The 19659-nt window shown below is 40.7% G+C and overlaps 1 protein-coding gene across 1 annotated transcript in view; it reads left to right on the top strand.

The window, feature by feature from the left end:
* Positions 1-19180, top strand: part of nfkb1 (nuclear factor of kappa light polypeptide gene enhancer in B-cells 1) — a 44251-nt gene extending 25071 nt beyond the window's left edge. The window contains exons 6-24 of the mRNA XM_050042812.1: positions 907-1058; positions 1136-1299; positions 2083-2241; positions 4002-4106; positions 6690-6781; positions 6940-7078; positions 7224-7367; positions 7517-7630; positions 7737-7883; positions 9691-9820; positions 9993-10107; positions 11036-11255; positions 11353-11522; positions 11635-11737; positions 13215-13354; positions 13724-13793; positions 14685-14848; positions 15285-15414; positions 15522-19180. Of these exons, the coding sequence (XP_049898769.1) occupies positions 907-1058; positions 1136-1299; positions 2083-2241; positions 4002-4106; positions 6690-6781; positions 6940-7078; positions 7224-7367; positions 7517-7630; positions 7737-7883; positions 9691-9820; positions 9993-10107; positions 11036-11255; positions 11353-11522; positions 11635-11737; positions 13215-13354; positions 13724-13793; positions 14685-14848; positions 15285-15414; positions 15522-15607 (2544 nt within the window). The 3' untranslated portion in view covers positions 15608-19180. The remainder of the gene's footprint in view (positions 1-906; positions 1059-1135; positions 1300-2082; positions 2242-4001; positions 4107-6689; positions 6782-6939; positions 7079-7223; positions 7368-7516; positions 7631-7736; positions 7884-9690; positions 9821-9992; positions 10108-11035; positions 11256-11352; positions 11523-11634; positions 11738-13214; positions 13355-13723; positions 13794-14684; positions 14849-15284; positions 15415-15521) is intronic.
* The last annotated feature ends 479 nt before the right edge of the window (positions 19181-19659 follow it).

Below are 19659 nucleotides of genomic sequence, written 5' to 3'. Positions count from 1 at the left end.
GAGACGGCGTATCATCTCTAGTCAACAACTCTCTGTACTTCCGTTCTGATTTGCAGCTTTTCAGACTTATTTTGTGGCTGAATATAATTTGTAGCTTCTTAAAATCTGAATGAGGATAGTGATAGTGAGATACTGGCTACAGTGATGAAACAAAACCAGCATCAGATGGACTGTATTCATAATCAATACACCACAATAATATAAATAACCAGCACCAATTCATCACTCAATCAGAATGTGTGTGTGTGGGCGGGGCATAAGCACATACAGCCAGCAGCAGCATTTTGACTCGACCAGCGGACTTTACTACAAGCTGATTGGCTGAAGCAGATGACGTGCTTTAAAACCAGCTGCTGGCCATTTGACCAGCAGGAGAACATGCTGATTATCTGTGAAAAATGACTAAAATATCAAAGATTTATGACAGGCATCAGTGATTTTATCAACACACAGGATGCATTTGGAAATAATTAAATTCCAGTGGAAGTGGAAGTTAAATTCACCAATTTTTTGCTGAAGCCTGAGCTAATCAAAACTCTGTAGCCTCGTTTTCTATGTACACAATGTTTATAAATGAGACCCCAGGTTTCAACAAGAAAGAAGAATAAGATAAATAATAAATAATAAAATAATGGATGATATGTCTGGTTCTGTTGCATCGATTTAGATCCTGAAACTTAAAAAATAAACTTATAACCAAGCATAAGAAGGCAGATTTTGTATTTGATCCCTCGACCCTCGGGTCTTATAGTTTCTATGGATCCAGCGTGGACCTAAGACCCAGTACAGTTTAAGTCGCATCCTCCTTTTTTTCCAGGTGATTGTTAAAATACCAGGAGCAAAAAAGTAAAGAATGTTGTTTTGTAATTTATTGAACTACTGTTAATAAATCTGTCTGTGTTTCAGATCTGTAACTACCAGGGTCCGGCCCGGGTGGTGGTCCAGCTGGTGACGGCGCTGACCCCCGTCGCTCAGCTCCACGCTCACAGTCTGGTGGGAAAACAGTGCGACAAAGGGATCTGCATCACCGACCTACAGCCCAAAGACTGCAACATCAGGTCTGCACTCAGAGACTGTAATGTAAATACAGGTATGAACCTGTCAGGTGTGAGACTCACAGGTGTGTTTCTCTTAGTTTTCCTAACCTGGGGATCCTTCATGTGACGAAGAAGAACGTGGCGAAGACTCTGGAGGAGAGGATGATCGAGGCCTTCAGGCTGGGATACAACTGTGGAGTCTCCATCCACCCCGAAATCGATGTCCTGCAGGGGGAAGTCCGAGTCCCCCGAGACCTCACTGGTCAGTCCTCTGTGTTTGTGTGTGTGTGTGTGTGTGTGTGTGTGTGTGTGTGTGTGTGTGTGTTTGATCCTGTTCTGGTAACTTTTAGAGGACCTATTGAACTTATAGAACTTGCAGAGACATATTGGAAAGAAATAAAGAAAGAAAGAACATTTTGCAAAGTGAGGATGTTTTAGAAAAGTGAGTACATTTAAGGAGAGTGAGGACATTTTTTGGAAAGCTGGGAAATAAGGATGTTTGAGGAAGGTGAGGTTATGTTTTGGAAAGTAAGAACTTTTTAAGAAAAGTGAGGACACTTAATGAAAGGTAGGAAGTTTTAGGAAAGCAAGTATATTTCTTGGAATGTGAGGAATTTTTAAATTCAGTGAGGACGTTTTATGATGTGAGGAAAAGTAATAATGTTTTAGAGTAGTGACGATGTTTTAGGAAAGTGAGAACATTTTGTGAAGACATTTTAGAAAAGTGAGGACGTTTCAGGAAAGTGAGGACGTTTCAGGAAAGTGAGGACGTTTCAGGAAAGTGAGGACTTTTTAGGAATGTGTGGATGTTTTAGGAAAGGGAGAAGGCTTTCTAAAAGTGAGGACATTTTTACAAAGTGAAGTGAGGATATTTTTTTAATCTTTCCTTACATTTTGTCCGGTCATGAAAAACCTGATAAAATATCAACCATTTTCTTATATTTTTTTTTTTTATCTCTGCCCTGTATTTTATTTTATTTTATTTTTTTCTCACCTTGTTTTTTTAATTAATGAAAGTACATCTGTCCCCCATCGCTCTCTTCAGACCACCAGCGCAGTGTGATCAGCAGCGCGGCATCTCTTCAGGCTAAAGAAATGGACCTCAGCGTTGTCCGGCTCATGTTCACAGCGTTCCTCCCCGACAGTGATGGAGGTTTCTCTAGACGACTCGAGCCTGTCGTGTCTGAACCGATCTACGACAGCAGTGAGTCTGAACTCTCACACAGTTACACATTCAGACACTGTAGGCTGCTTTCATTAATCCTGTTTCAAAGAGGACAGCTAGTTGGTAGTTTTGTAGATTCCTTCTTCAGGCTGCTCACTCATTAGCTGATGTAAGATCCCAGAGGGGTTCAGAATACTGTCCGAATCAAACATGCTGAATATTTATAACCCATCTTCGGAAAAAAAGTCTGCAGTGTGGGCACTACCTGAGAGTTAAATCTCTAATTTATGATTCTAGTATGAAACCACAACAAAATTAAGTTTCATTTTCTGCTTAGTTTCACATTTTGCCAGCCTGCTTTTTCATACATGATCTTAGTCACATTTTTCACCACAGAAAAAGGCTCATCTGTGTGTGGAGGAAAAATAAAGAGAGGAAGAAACATGAATGAAAACATACATGATGTCTGAACCTGGAAACAGACTGTTGTTACACCGATACGATAAAAATGGCAGCCTGGCAGCTGAATTCTGTACATTCTGGAGTCGATTAATAGATTTTTAATTCAGGCAAGAATCAAAAATCTATGAATTATTAATAGATGTATAGATTTATTAATCACTTTGAGTGTTGAGAGCTTTATCACAGAGGTTTAAAGACAGAAGTCAGTTTGCAGGTCACGCCTGTGTTTTATTGGTATTTCTTTACTATGATACTTTGGGAAGAAGTTTTTAAATGTTAGTTTGTGACGTTGGCCTACTGTGAGCTGTACTTTAGATTTAAAACAGAACTCTGAACCACTGTTATATCATGGATCAATGTTGGTTATTGAACCATGGTGAATTGGCTGCTACAGCAGTACAACCAGGCCAGTACTTTAACTGATTCTGAAACAAACTGTTACCTCATTTATTGCAGATAACACAAGTCAGAACATTATCTATCCATTGCAGGGCTGTTGTACTGTAGTAGCATAAGATGGTTAGAGATTTAATGGGATAAAACTCACTGCAGGTCTAAGTTATTGAGCTCTGATTACACCCTCCGTAGTGAACGGGTCTGCAGTTGACTCTCTGTAGCTGAGGATTATTGTCAAGTCGTGTCAGACCGCCTGGTTTCATTTCCCTCTTCCTGCTGGTTTGGTTTCCGTACGCTGCAGCTTCCTCTCAGAAGACTGAAATTCATCACCTCAGGACTGCTCTGCACTTTCACTTTAGATTCAGACTAAAGCTGAGAAGTTTAATTTTTTTAATCTTGTTTCTTTTTTTGTCATCCAACATTTGTAAAAACCCTTGGTGGTCCCCCCAGAGGGTGCAGAGTTCACGACAGCCACAGTATGAATGTGTTGAACAGAACAAACAGCACACTGATGGCAATCTATTCTTAGAGTCTGAACAGTCGTGGAGCTAAACAAGTAAAGTTTGTCCTGAGGGGAAAGGCCCAGGGGGTATTTAAAATCTGGAGTGTTCATCTTCTGCTTCATCTCAGCAGCTACTGTTCTGATTAAATTCCTTGGACAGACTGACCTCATCATTTCTGGACAAACATTTGTCAAATGTTACAGTAAAGTTTATTTTAGTCACTTGAAGAATGTCTTCAGACTCTTGAGGATGTTCCAGGAGTCCTTGGGAAAGTTCCAGGACACATTTAGTCCCAATTAAATGTAGATTAGAAAAATACTGTAAGGTTTAACAGTGAAAACACCTTTTCTCTGCAGCTGCATTTATATGTCTCTGAACCCACAGCCTTTTTCTTCCTCCACTGACTGACCTGCTGTGTTTCTGTCTGTCTTTCCTCAGAGGCTCCGAACGCCTCCAACCTGAAGATCGTGAGGATGGATCGAACCGCCGGCTGTGTGAGCGGAGGAGAGGAGGTCTACCTGCTCTGTGACAAAGTCCAGAAAGGTGAGACTTCATATAAAGACTGTTTCTAAAGTACATTTTACAGCAACACTGAAAAAACATAAAAACACATAAAACCCCCCAAAAAAATCAGAGGAGAAAAACCCCAAAGCTGAGACTCAGTCACAGGTTTGATTCATCATGAAGCTTTTTCCTCTTCTGGTTTCTGTAAAGTGATGACTGGATTAAAAGAAAAAACAGATTTCCATTTTCAGTTCGTATCAGCTCGGACGTTAAGAGTTTCTCTACTTTCACAGTGATATCGTGAGTGTAGGAAATGTAAATTAGGTGTTTTATCTTGGTGATTATCGGCTGATAATATCACCACCTGCTGGACGGTTCATTGAATCCTCTGCACACACGTGTTTAAAGGAGCATTGAGTGGTTTTGTCAGTGAAGAGGCTCTTTAGCAATTAGGACTTGAAAGCCTTGAAATCTCATCACAACCAAATATATAAAACAAATTGACTATTGTTTATTTTCTGACATAAACTTTTGGAGGATTTATTTTTCAGATAGGCTGCTTTGAAAGTAAAGGAACATACTGTATATTTATGGTTTCGGTTGTACTCTCTGCTGTGTACTGTACCTCGATTCATTTACGACAGGGTATTCTTTTGGGAAAATAACCGCAGATGAGTCTAATCTATCATCATCACCTGTTTATACTCATGTAGCTTTTCATAGCAGCAGTGCGAGTGTCCCACAGACACATCGATAGGCAGCAAAAGGTTAATTACTTAAGGTTAATTAGTCAAAATTATGTTTTCAGGTTGTCTGTCTGTAAGTAAGTACAGTATGTACACACCCCCATCTGTCTGTCTTATTCTCGTAAACACGATATCTTAAAGATGGCGTAAGAGAATTCTTCAACATCGGCACAAATGTCCACTTGACCTTTGGAATGGACTTACTAGATTTCAGTGGTCAACGGTCAAAGATCAAGGTCACTGTGACCTCGAGTGTCTCATTCTTGTGAACACGATATCTCAAGAACACTGTAAAGGAATTTCTTCAAATTTGGCACAAACGTCCACTTGGACTTAAGCATGAACTGTTTATATTTTGGTGGCCAAAGGTCATTGTGACCTTTCAAATGATGTTTTTGGCCATAACGCAAGAATTCATACGCTGATTATGACAAAATTTCACACGGATGTCTAACAGGATAAAATAATGTCATTTTATATCCAAAAGGTCAAAGGTCAACTTCACTGTGACATCATAATGTTCTGCATAAAACCCTTTTCTGGCCATTATTCAGCGTCATATCTCAGGAACAGAAGGTGAGACATTTGGTCAGATACTGAATTGGTGACTGGTTCATGAAGGCAATACACCAAGGCAGTAATTCTGGTTTTATTTTAGCTGCTGGTGTAGGCAGAAAAAGTTAAAGCATCAGGCATCCAGCTGCTGTAGACGTGCAAGCATCCAACTAACTAAATAAATACAAAAAAACAAACAAAAAAACAATGCAGTTATTCAAACAGATTGCTCAGTGATCACACCTGAGGTGTGGTGAGCTCAAACTTTGCTTAATTTACTTTAGTCAAACCCTTATAGGAGATGTAAGTGATCAGCTGCTTTTCTTACTGACTGTTAGGATCGGTAAAGTCACACTGGTAAACATGAAAGACTAAAACACCAGTTAGTGTTTTATTTTCACGTGTTTTTTTTCTTTACTCTCTCAGGTTTATTTCCCAGCTGCAGCCAGCCCACATAGAAATAATTTCTTTACGAGTACATGCTTGTAAAAAAATGATATTCAGAAAAATGATACACATATTTTCATCCACTAGAAACACTTGCAGGTCTTTAAAAGGAGTTTGAAAGTCTGATGGACACTGAAAGGAAATATGAGTTTATTGCTGAAGGTGTATTCATCCACAAACACATGACATTTATTACAGCCATGCTGATTTTTAGCATTTAAATCATATTTAATTGTATTTAGCACAGCAGCTGAAGAGATCTTATTTGTGTTGTTTCCCTGAAGCTTTATTTGGATGCAGTGAAGTGGATCTGTGAACAGTTTTTCCTCGTCAGAGCAGCTGTTTGTTCTCCTGGAGGAAGTCCAGCTTCAGGGAATTCCCCTCCGATAATATGTGAAATCCCTCAGGAGGAAGAGACCGACTCAGACTGGGATCATTTTCTTTTTGTGTCCTGCTTCTTCTTCTTTGTTTTTGTTTGTTTAGTTATCTTGGCAGAGCGGCAGCAGCTGATCTGGACTCAGCTGGCTGTAATCCTCCAGTTCAGCTGCTCATGGATTTACACTGAGGTCGCCTCAACAACAAACATTAGTTTGTACATTCAACATGTGGTCAGAGGCTCACAGCTCCCCGGACTGATGTTATATTAGGCAGAAAAAATAATTTTGATACAGTTTTTAAACCAAATTGTACAAAATCTAAATTTAACCTCTGAATGAATGGAGGTGTTGCTGTTTTCTTTAAAATAATGGGGACGAAGACACGACAGAGATTTCAGACATGAAAGAAAAACACAATCTAGAGAACACCAGTATTTCTAAAAAGAAAATGTTGAGTTAAAAGTAGTGTAAATTGTTTTGTGTGTGTGTGTTTCCAGATGATATCCAGGTTCGGTTCTATGAAGAAGACGACTCGGGGTTGACCTGGGAGGCTCTGGGAGATTTCTCCCCGACAGACGTCCATAGACAGGTCAGTACGAGGACGTAGTAGCACTACTGTTTATAGTTTTCACAAAAGGAAGTCATGATACATTATTACCGTGATTTAAATATGTCGGGATACGCTGAATATTGCGACAAGATATAATGCGATATATTGTGATTTGATGATGTGTTCTCTGTCGTTAGTTCGCCATCGTGTTCAAGACTCCGAAGTATCGAGACCAGAACCTGCAGAAGCCCACGTCTGTGTTTGTCCAGCTGAAGAGGAAGTCTGACAACGAGACCAGCGAGCCCAAACCCTTCACCTACCACCCTCAGATCATAGGTAGGTCAGGTGACTCCACCCTCAGATCATTTGGTATTTCAGTGTCACAGTAGAGCATCAACCAACCAACCAACAAACACACTGTTGTGGTGACATAAAGCTCACCTGTGCACATGCTCACACTCATGTACCTGTGTGTGCTCAGACAAGGAGGAGGTGCAGAGGAAGAGACAGAAGACGTTGCCAAACTTCCAGGACTTCAGCGGTCACGGAGGAGGTGGAGGTCTTTACCGAGGAGGAGGTGGAGGTCCCGCTGCAGGAGGAGGACCCGGCTCTGGGGGAGGAGGAGGTAAAATCAGCACCACAAGCCTGGAAAACCTGGAGAGTCATTGACAGTTTGGATGTTTCAGAAAAGTAGAAGATATAAACCGTCTTCATGTCACTGTTGTTCATCATCACAAGACTGTCAGCTGATGTTGTGGGTGTGTTTGATTTCAGGTTACTTTCAGGGCTTTACTACCTACAACTATGGGGGAGGAGGAGGAGTAGGAGGAGGTGGAGGTTTCTCCACAGGATACTCAGCTGGTCTGGCAGGAGGAGGCATCAAACATGGTGAGAAATAACACTGAAATCTACAGTCTATTTTATTTCACAACACCACGATATGCACTTGCATCCAAACCAAAGATCCTAATTCTTAATTGGAAATGTGTTGAAGCCTCTGAGGGTGGCGCAGCAGACGACAGCAGCGACGACAGTGATCCAGATGATGATTCGGGGTCGGGGGTCGTGCTGAGAGCTTCAGCCCTGAAGGGAAACCTCGAGGCAGGGGAGAGGACTGAGGAGGAGCCAGAGCCACACAGAGGTACACAACTACAACCTGCCGTCATCGTACACACTCAGTGCATCCACATGACATCAGAGAAAATCGATTAATTGTGTCAGTCCGACGAAAACTGGACTTTTAAATTACATGTAAACATGTTAGTCTGACTAAAATCGTACCCAAACTGGTTCTCTGCACATGCTCCACAGTTTCCGCCCCGGGCTTTGACCCGGAAGTCCAATAGCATTAAATGTGTAAGAGAAGAAGAAGCCGGTAACAACATGGAGAAATCTACATCCAGAGCCGTGACTTTCTGGACGGACCAAATGTACAGAGCTGTAAAGTTGTCCACCATGGTACCAGTTAGCAGCTAGCTAACCGTAGCTAACTTGTTTGTCCATTGTTTGGTCTGTGACGTAATAGGTCAACAGGAAAAGGGTCCAATACTAACAAGGTGAAAGGGGGCATATCTCCACCTATCGTAGAGGAGTCACACATACTTGGCTCAATAAATGGATTCCCCTCCCGTGCTTGTATACTGGGACAAGGACAGTAGGCCAGTTAAATGTCCTAGTCGAGCTGTAACTAGCTCCACTCAGCTGTGGATGTAAATGTACTGACTGTGTTCATACACACAGAGAAACACTAACTCATTAACTCAGACCCTGCTGCAGCTGAATTTGGACTATAATCAAACACAGCAGATGATCAAACCTCCAACTTGTGATTATGAATAAAATATATGTTCATGTCATCTCAGCTAAAGGACACATTTTAGATCTTCATTCAGATTTAGAGTTGGTGTCAGTTTTACGCTAGGGCTGTAACTAAACATAATTTTTAATTAATAAATCTGCTGGTTATCGTCTCTGGAACAGGAATTTCTGAACTTTTCCATGCCAAGGCCCCATGAACAGCATTTGCATATGTCTTTAAAATTGATTGACAACACTACAGCAAAATGTCAAAAGCGAATGAACGAAGCTGAAAACGATGCCTTCAGTGCCCGTTCGGGACAGTAGCTCGGTGCACAAATATGGTCGACTGCCTTGCCACATGCTCTTTCTTTCCTTTGAAAGTCGACTGTTTTGTTCGGCCTCTGCCAGATGCTTTTGTTTCAAGACATGCAGAAGTTTAGACAGTTTTTTAAATGCTCATTTGAGTGGGTGTCGTGGCAGAGAACACATTCGGGACAGTAACAGTCATTTTTATGTGCAGTGGACGATTATACTTTATGTTGCCTCATACCTGCGAGTTTAACTCGGCCAGGAGTTTTTGGTATTTTTTTGCAGCCGAGTTTTTGTCAGCTGGGTTGTTGGTCTGCCCATCAGCTCTTTTACTTTTCCAAAATGTGTCTATGTTTTTGAGTTAGCACTTGAGTTAGCCAGTTAGCAAGCAAGCTGGCCAAATTTCTGAGCCTGCTTCATGACAGGTGCAGGTTGTTACTAGGTTAACACTGACAGCATGTGACATGATGAATGATGTTTTGACAGGCCGTTTAATATCACAGAAACAAAGAAAAGAAGCAGATTTGTACATTTAAGAAACTGGAATCCGTTATTTCTCGTCAATTTGTTAAAAAAGATGATTTTTTTTGTAGTCTGATCAATTAATTGACTCACTGTTTCAGCCCTTCTGTCATAACTAGATTATGTGCATGTTAATCAGACTTATTGGAACTGTCACTGTGATTAAAGGTTTCATTCATGGTAAAAGAATCATGACTCAAAAGGCAGCAACCTGACAAACGTTTTCATACTGAATCATACCAGAGGTTTTATGAAATGTTATTGCTAAGCTGTGCTTTATTAAATGAATTTAAAATGATGTTTTGTGTGTGATCCAGATGAGCGGTTGGTTCAGGTGACCAGCAGACAGTTGGAGGCTCTGTTTCAGTACTCAGTCACAGGAGACTCAGCGTACCTGCTGGCTGCACAGCGCCCCCTGATGACCGCGCAGGACGAGGACGGAGACACGTCAGTAAACACAAAGCACACACAATATTTTATTGAAATTTGTTCATTCTTGTCTTTGAATATCATCTATGTGATCTCGTTAAAAAAGGTCGTTTGCAATTTTATATCTATAAAAATCAAAGCACAGTGAGTCTTTCCTTCATTTTCTCTATCCTCTTCCCTCTCCTCTCAGTGGGCTCCATCTGGCAGTTCTCCACAGCCAGAAGGAGGCGCTGAAGAGTCTCACTCAGGTTGTCTTTGCTCTGCCTGGAGAGGAGGTGCTCAACATGAGGAACCACCTCTACCAGGTACTGAACTACCAACTCTTCCTGCTGATGCCTCATGTCTTATTGCTTTTAAGTTTAGTTTTTCAGTTCGGCAGCTTGTAAAAATGTAGCTATAGATTCTTTACCATGTTGGTAGTGCATCCCACCACAAAGCAGCTTTTAGGTATTTTTGTGTTGTTTGCTAGCAGCCGTAAATGACAGGAAGGCACCTTCACACAAAGCAAAGTCAGTGGAGAGCAATGAATTGTTTTCAGCTCCGGTGGGAATGGGACTTAAATGCACTCTGTCTTTCTAGTGTTCGGTTATTCAGAACACCACACTCTTGGAGCAGGAGAGCACCAAGACTGGTCTTCAGATTGGGTTTACAAACGCACCTTAGATAGAGAACAAAAGAACATGTCCTTGTAGGAAAAGGAAGCTTCTTGGCTAGGGGACAAAGACATTTACCTGGAGTGCGTTCGGAAATAGTCACGCCATAGATTGGATTTACGAACTACCCTAGTTAGGGGTCAAAGAAGCTTAGTAGCTGCAGTGCAACAAAGAAAGCTTCGCATTTAGGGAGTGAAAGGTGACTTTTTAGTCAGGAAGCAAGTGAAGAAAGTTCCCACATGGGGGCAAGGAAGCTTCTTATTTAGGAGGGACAAGGCAAAAAGGACACTAACCCTGGAAGCAATGACCAAGCAAGTGACCGAGTTAGGCACCATCAAGGGAGAGAGAACACTTCCTTGTTAGAGTGCAGGTGAGGCAGCTCTCTGTTTAAGGAGTTAAGAAGGAAGCTTCCTATTTAGAGGGGAGGAGGCAGGAAAGCGTTTGGGAAGCAAGGAGCAAAGGTGTTTCTAGTTAGAGAACAAGGAAATGACCTCGGTAAGGAAAGGAAGCTTCCTGGTGAGGGGGCGAGTATAATAAAAGGAACAATACCCTCTTTAACCTCTCTGTCCATGTATCCCAGACTCCTTTGCACCTGGCTGTGATCACCCAGCAAAGGGAGGCGGTGGAGGCGCTGCTGTTGGCCGGCGCCGACCCAACTCTGACAGATCGTCATGGCAACACAGTGCTCCACCTGGCATCTCAGCTGGAAGGAGGAGGAGGAGGAGGAGGAGGAGGGATGGTCCAGTTTCTAGTGAAGCACAGAGAGCTGAGAGAGCTGCTGGAACACACCAACACAGCAGGTACACACACACACACACACACACACACACACGCAGAGGAAGACTGAATGTTCAACATGTTCGACAATCCGTTGTCTGTCTGTTTCCATGGTTACAGGTCTGTGTGCGATCCACCTGGCAGTCCTGGCCAATCAGCTGTCTTCTCTCAGGGAGCTGCTGGAGGGCGGGGCCAACGTGGAGGCTCAGGAGCGCAGCTGTGGACGGACCGCCCTCCACCTCGCCACCGAGGCCGAGAATGTGTCGCTGGCCGGCTGCCTGCTGCTGGAGGTACTGACCAGACTGGGTATTTGTGAGCAGAGAGCGGATACAGCACGAACAGCTGTCAGGTTCAGGTTGTACCCAGTGACGTCTAACAGCGTGTGATGTTTTCTGTCGTCAGGGTAACGCCAAGGTGGACTCCCTTACCTTTAATGGCTCCACCCCCCTCCACATCGCTGCAGGGCGGGGCTCCATCAAACTGACAGCTCTCCTGATGGCTGCAGGTACGACACACAGGACACGCTGGCCACACTTTGAGGACCTCTTGTCCCATGTTGGTTTACAGAAACAGTGTGTGAGATTCGGGGGAATTAAGTAGCGTCAAATGGTGAAGATTGCAGATTTCAACCAGGCAAATTATCCACAGAGGTCTCCTTCTCTCCACAGCAAACACACCAGGTGATTAAAGCAGATAAAAACACTGAATAAAGCAGTTTCACGTTACAAAGCGGTGTTTGGCATGTTGGAGACAGGCCTTTAGCCTAGCACTTGCTAATGTGTGCTCACCTATTTTCTCTTATAACTTAAGACATGCACGTTAGATAAATTGGTTACTTAAAATTTCCCATAGGCGCAAGCGTGAATGGTTTGTCCGTCTCTATGTCTCAGCCCTGTGATAGTCTGGTGATTAGTATAGCCTGCCTCTTGCCCAGTGACAGCTCTGATAGGCTCCAGCACGCCCACGACCCTGTACAAGGATAAGTGGTCACGAAAAATGAATGAATGAATGAATAAATGAACGTAAGATCCAAAGCACCTTAACTTTAGATTTCCCTTAAAGTCAGAGTTAAAAAAAATTGGTTGCACAAAACATCCTCAAGTCTTCTCCTTTAGGTTTCCGTAAAATGTTTACTTAAGGATTTAAGTTTTTCTCCTTATCTTGGTCTTATACTTAAGGAATTGCTCAGAGTTTATTTAACCATTGCACAGAGAACTTTAGTAACCAAAGTAAGGACAAAAACATAACGTACCTCTGGCTCCATCTTAACGGCAACATGGCTGAGTTTATGGAGAAATATTAAGGCATCCCGAGAAGAGTGGAACACTGATGAGCAACTGATTTGGCACTTTAAATTTTACCAGGGGTCAATTAATGATTGTGACCATCTGGAGTTGAATCACTCAACTTTCCAAAGCTGTACACCCTGTTACAATTTAAGATTGCTCTGTGGTTTTATGCAACAGGATCTTTCCAGTCAGAAATTGGCAAGGTATTTCATGAAATCATTTAAGTGTCACACTTAAGGAGCAAACTTAAGATGCTTTGTGCATGTGGCCCTCGACCTTTAGGACGTTTTTCCTGGAAGGTAAATTACCCACAAAGGTCTCCTCCTCTCCAAAATAAACAGACCAGGTGATTTAAGCAGATAAAAACACTGAATAAAGCAGTTTCATATTAAGAAATAAGTCTTTTTCTGATGGTGCTTGTTGCTGAAGGGCTTGTGTCTGTTCTGGGCTACTGTAGAAATATAGCAGTGCAGTCATGACGGAGCAACATGGCGATCTCCATAGACTTTTTTTTCAGATGATTTTACACTAAAGAAAACATTCTTATTATATTTAATTTCCAAATTAATGCCCCCAATATATCCCCCTAAATCCTGCACACTGGACAAGCATAACATTATATTTTTACTGTCTGAAATAGCAGTAGTAACTTAAAGGCTTGACTGACATGTTACTGTCTGTGTGTGTTTCCAGGTGCAGACCCTAAGAAGGAGAACTTTGAGCCTCTGTTCTTCAAGGAAGAGGACTCCTGTGATGAAGAGAGGGAGGATGAGGATGAAGATGAAGGCTACATCCCAGGAACCACTCCGCTCAACATGGCAGCCACCACTCAGGTACACCGTCCTCCTGCAGCACCTCGACTCAAGAGACATTTACTTTTGGCTGTTAACATGTAACTTTCAAAATATGAGCCTGGTAACAACTAAAGTTTAAAGAGCAGCTGAAAATCTTGTCTCTGCTGAACTCTCAGTGACTTTAACTCAACTCTCACCGTGCTGCAGTGATGTAGAAGTGTACTAACACATATTTTATTCTCATACGTCCTTTAGAAAACAAACCTTTCACATCAAACCCAACCTTGGTTTTATTCTCAAAGCCTCAATAAGTGTTTTTGATCAACAGGTGGCTGAACAGAAATAAACTCATCTTATTTTCACGATCTAAAATATGCAGAGTTTACATGACGGCGTTTGTGCTCGCAGGTGTTGGAGCTTCTGAATGGTAAAGAGTATGAACCAAAGTCTCCACACAGATCCTTCGTCCCTCCTCCAGGTGAGTTTAATCTCTAATCGGACATCATTTCTCACTTGATGATATGTTAGATGCATGAACATTTCCATGTGTACATGAAAAAATAGATTTAAAAGAAAAGAACAGGAAAAATGTATGTATGACAGACGAGTACAGATAAAAATGTATTATAAAATATATTAAAGATATAAATAAATATAGTGATACTGAATGAAAAACTGTAACTATTTACTGTTAAAAGATATAATAAAATAATAATTATCATCAAAAAAGGAACACATAAATGAAGGATAAAAAACAGAATCATTGAATAAAAAATAAAAATATAAAACATGAAATTGATCAGTGATACAAAATATAAACCAATAAATAAATCTAAAAAAACCCAGACAAATAAAAAAGTAAGCAAATTAAAAAGCACACATACTTACACATACATGTGTATTTATATGCTCTGAAGGAGCGCATGTCATACAGTTATGTATTTATTATTTATTCATTTTGTCAGTTATCAGACTGTTTTCAAATTTTTGAGCTTAATAATTCTGTCTACACTGAAGCTATGATTAAAAATAAATCAGTGTCAGGTTCAGTGTAAAAGGAAGCTTATTAATGATCAATAATATAATACTTTTATTTGTACCCACATAAATAGAATATCAAAAATCTGCAGTGTATTTACGTCACACCTTTTAGACCAGATGTCACAGAGTATTTCACAATAAAAGACAAAAGCAATACACGATAGAGACACAATATAGAAGTTATTCATAAATAAATGAGTTGGAATTTAAATCTAAATTTAAATCTGACACCTACAGAAAGTCTGGACTGTATTTTACGTCATACACCATCTGTGTGTGTATGAATATACATATATGTGTGTGTGTGTGTGTGTGTGTGTGTGTGTAGGCGACCTGGTGAGCCTGGATGTGGAGGTGAAGCAGCAGGTGTGTTGCGCGCTGGAGAGTGAAGGATGCTGGGAGAATCTGGCTCACAGTCTGGGTCTCGGGATCCTTAACACAGCCTTCAGGCTGAGCCCCTCCCCCGCCAAAACACTGCTGGACAGCTACGAGGTGACACACACACACACACACACACACACACACACACACACACACACACACACACACACACACACACACACAAACGGTGGTCACATGACTGGTTTGTTCGTGTTCTGTGTCTGGGGTTACTCAATAAAACTGGTAACCATCATCTCTTTAAACTGTTTTTCAGTTTAGAGGAACTTTTCATGTTAGTTTTTTTAAGTTTTTTTCATTGTTTTTTATTTTATTTTATTATATTGACTTTTATTTATCAATTATTTTTTTAATTTTATTGTTTTATTGTTGTAATTTTTTGTCATGCTAAGTTTAATTCATTGTTTTGTTTTTGCTTTTATTTATTTGCTTTTACTTTAGGCTGCATGTTTGTATGAAAAATGCTGTGTAGATAAATAAAGTTGAGGCTTAATAAAGGCTGACATCATGTTAATCTGTCGTCCTGCAGGTGTCAGGTGGGACGATCAGGGACCTGTTGGCTGGTCTGAGGGCAGTCGGAGACTGTAAAGCTCTGAGCGTCCTGGAGGAGGCGCTGCACAACAACGACGATGAGGAACAGATGACCAATGAGATGAGCGGTGAGCAGACATGATGGTTACAGTCCAGTCACATGACTGTCCTGTTGATTTAAACACCATCACCGTGACAACAGGTCCACTCAGCTGTTGTTTCTCTCTCTCTGCAGGTGATTCTCGGGTTCACGATCTGAAGGCGGACGTTCGGATCGACAGCGGGGTCTGTGACAGCGGGGTGGAGCTCTCCACAGCGTGACCGTCCCATTGGTCCGTCCCCAGTTGGGTTCACCCATCCATTCACTCATTCATCCATCCATCCATCCATCCAGTGATTGATTCATTGATCGATCGCTCCGGGCTGAGCTGAGTTCAGAGGAAACAGTTTCTCATCACAAACATTTTATTTGTTTTTAATTAAACGTGTTATTTTTAACCTGATGAGACAGAAAAGATGTTTGTAAAGTACATATTAGTTAGTAAGGTTTCAGCCCACACTACACTCCAATAGCTCCACCAAAGAATGTAAATCTGCTTCTTGTTCCTCTCTGAACAAAGAAGAAATCACTGTGGGTTTGAAGGAATCATTCACTCGGAAAAACAAAACAAAAAGCAAGCAGAGTCCGTCAGATATCACGTGGTAGGGAAAAGTATTGATTTGATCGACTGTATAATATTTGGAATCATGTTCTGTTGGCTGCTGAGTGGACAGATCTGACAGAGTGAAAGTGGACGGCTGATTCTCAGCAGCAAAAGTCTTCTGAGCTGTGGTTTGTTTTTTCTGCAGCAGGTATCGTCTGTCTGCAGGGGGAAAGGTGCTATTGATACTGAAATGATTGTAAAGAAATTTGCCCGAAACGGTCGGTTCAGATTGTTGCAAATCTGTTTTAATGCAACGCTCAAATGTTCATATGGAGAGTTGTTGGTGTTTCTAATGGTTCCTCCGGTTCAGACTGGCTGTGAAGAGATCTCTTTAAACATGACTCCACTGCAGGAGATGGTTCATGAAATCTACAGTTCAGATGTAGTTAATCTGAGTTCACTGAGTGTGAAAACAGCTCTTTGTTAAGCATTCAGTCGTCTGTGTGGACATGTTTTAAATCTGATTCAGACGTCCAGTTTGAGTTAAATATCTGTAACTGTGAGGGTTTATCAAAAACCAAAAACAGGATTTTACAACTCTTCTCTTGTGATAATCAGGAGGGAAACTGCTGCAAAATAGTGTTTATGTTGCAGATGAATTTACCCAGAGTCTGCGCTCACGTCCGGCCTTGTAATGAATGAGAGGGCTGTTTTATTTCCTACAGGGACTTAAACCGATCTAACCTGACTCACAGGATGTAGATTGCTGGTATAAGCCTGCTATTGGCTGCCTATTTTAGAATTCTCCTCCCTTTTGCTATCTGTCAACACAATTTTGCAACAGCACCGTCAGTGCATCCTGATTTTAGTGCCACCCAAGACCCTTGTGATTGGTTTAACCCTTTGAAACGTGAACAAATTGGCTTGATTTCTTTCAAAAACGTGGGAAGAAGGCAACGAGCAATGAATGAAGAAATCACCCAAAAAATGTGGATGAAATTAGTAAAAAAAAAGAATAATTTAAAACAAGAATATTATTTAAAAATAAATAAACAAAAAAAGTAAAATACAAACAAACAAGGAAAATTTTAGTAATTCTGTGACATAATTTTAGATATGTAATAATAATTATTATATACTTTTTCCCTTGCTTTTTTCTTATTTTTTTTTTTAGAAAAAGACCTTTCTAAATCTAGGAATTATTTGCAATTTGTGGGACATTTCTTCCCAAGTTTCTTTTTTATTCTTTTTCTAACAGTATTTTTTATTGATTTGAACAACAATAAACAAAGACATACACACATCCAGTATGTGTATATATATATATCCACAAAACACACAAAAGAACAGGACACCAGAACAAAATCTCAGTGTAACCGTCAAGTATTTCAAACACATGTAATCCACTGCCACCACCTACCCCAAAAGTATGAATTTAAAGCTAAATAAATAAAAAGAAAATAAGATGAAATAAAAAATAATAATGAATAAATGAGAGAGGAAAATAAAACCAATTTGCTTTTTGCCTTTCTTCCATGTTTTTGAAATAAACTGCACCAATGAGCTCAGGGTTCAAAGGTTGAAATACTTGCGAAAGGCGTCTGAAAGCAGCACAAGAAAAGTGATGTCGCTCCAGGATTCAAAGGGTTAAAGAAATGCAAATAACCCAGTTGTTCGTGACTCTGGGAGTTTGTGCTCCTGGCCAAGAAATAGCTCAACACAAAATGGTTAAACATACAAATAGACTGTGTTTTTATCTTTGTAAATTGCAGTATATTTTATCACAATACTCAGCATATCACAACATATTTAAAATGGCAATAATATTGTATCGTGACTTAAGTATCACAATAATATCGTATCGTGGATCCTCTGGTGATTCCCACCCCGAGTGTGTAACGACACTGTTACAGTAACCTGTGGATAACCTTCCACGTAATGCAGCGTAACAACAAATTTATTTTCGGTAGCTGTCGACGTAACGTAGCTCTGATATGTGTTAATGTGTGACTGCTTTTGTCTCCCTCCATGTACGCCAGATGAATCAGATATGTTTGAAAAACACTGGGCAAGTGTTGCAAGAAGAAAAGTTTTAAAAGTCCTTGAGAGGTCACGTAAAAGTTTTGAAATTTTGTCAATGAAAATGTGGGAACCCTGCTCGATGCTAAGCTAACCAGCTGCTAGTTGTAGTTATTTGTGTATTTCCCAAAACGTCGAACTATTCCTTTGTTCAAATTGTACTTAACATGTTTGCGTTGACGTGTTGACTTGATAAATTTGCGATGAATGTCCTGGAGGATCTGTGCACAACACAAAATATATAAAAACACGTCAGTTCATGGAGTGTCCACTTTATAAGGAACACCTGTACAGTCTAACACAACTGTTCCACTTTTATGACGCCTTTAATATTCGTTTTCTATTAACACTGTCAGAAATGTGTAACTTAAACTATGTATTTATTACTGAGGTCATAGTTAGAGATGGTGTTGTATTGGGCTACATTATATTCAGAGGCGTTTCTGATATTCTAATATAATCCAGCACAACATCAGCTTTAAAGGTGGAGTGCAGAACGTTTGTCTCCCCCCTCTGGCAGGGAGAGTAATTACACAAACACTGTCGATGTGTGCCTCTGATATATGCCTAAAACTGAACCTCATAAAGAGAGATGTTATAGAACAACAGTTGTATTCACTGCATTAGATTGTAGAGGTGTTCCTAATAAAGTGGCCACTGAGTGTTCTGCCTCTGGCGTACTTGTGTCGTAAAGAGATCCCTTCACAATCAGTACAAACAGGAGGAATCATTACAAACAGCTCATTACATATGAACATGTGAGTATTGTGTGAGGACAGACTTTAAAACATGTGAAATTGTCCTTTAAGTGTGCATGTCAAAGATTTTTTTTAATTCTGTTTAGTGTTTTTTAATTTTAAGGGCCATTTATTTTCTGTCCGTGTGTCACCATTGAAACTTTTCATAAAAACAAAAAACTCAATGAACTTGTTTTAAAAAAATGTTTTTAATGTCTCCTCAGTCTGTTGTGTCTTCCTCTGGTAACATACGACTCATATATTTTAGCACAAAGACTGGCAGCAGTCCAGAGCTGTGAGGTGTTGTAGTCTTTTCTCGGTGTGAAACCAAAGCTCTTCTCTGATATTTATATCTTCGCCCTGCACTGTACAGTTCAACACCAGCTTTTCATTGGTTGTTATTTTTTAAATAAAGTTGTTTTTTATATATAAAAGCATTTGTTAAGTGTTTATTTATAACTGCGGCTAAATTATTTCATTAAGTTGGTGGGGTTTTTTTGGTCATAAAGGGATGGACACGGTCAGCAACAATACTCAGGTAGGCTGTGTTTAAACCATGCTCAGTTGGTACTAAGAAAATCTCCCCCACACCATTACACCACCAGCAGCAGCCTGAAGCGTTGATACAAGGCAGGATGGATCCATGCTTCCATCTGAATGTGGTTTTTCCAATCTTCTATTGTCCAGTTTTGGTGAGAAAACCCGTGTGAATTGTAGCCTCAGTTTCCTGTTGTTAGCTGACAGCAGTGGCACCTGGTGTGGTCTTCTGCTGCTGTAGCCCATCTGCTTCAAGGTTGGACAAGGTGTTGTTGCTTCAGAGATGGTCTTCTGCAGACCTTGGTTGGAACCAGTGCTTATTTGACTTCCTGTTGCCTTTCTATCATCTTGAACCAGTCTGGCCATTCTCCTCTGA

This window comes from Epinephelus moara, chromosome 4, assembly GCF_006386435.1.
Source record: "Epinephelus moara isolate mb chromosome 4, YSFRI_EMoa_1.0, whole genome shotgun sequence".
Classification (NCBI taxonomy): domain Eukaryota; kingdom Metazoa; phylum Chordata; class Actinopteri; order Perciformes; family Serranidae; genus Epinephelus; species Epinephelus moara.
This window is presented reverse-complemented; position numbering and strand designations above follow the sequence as displayed.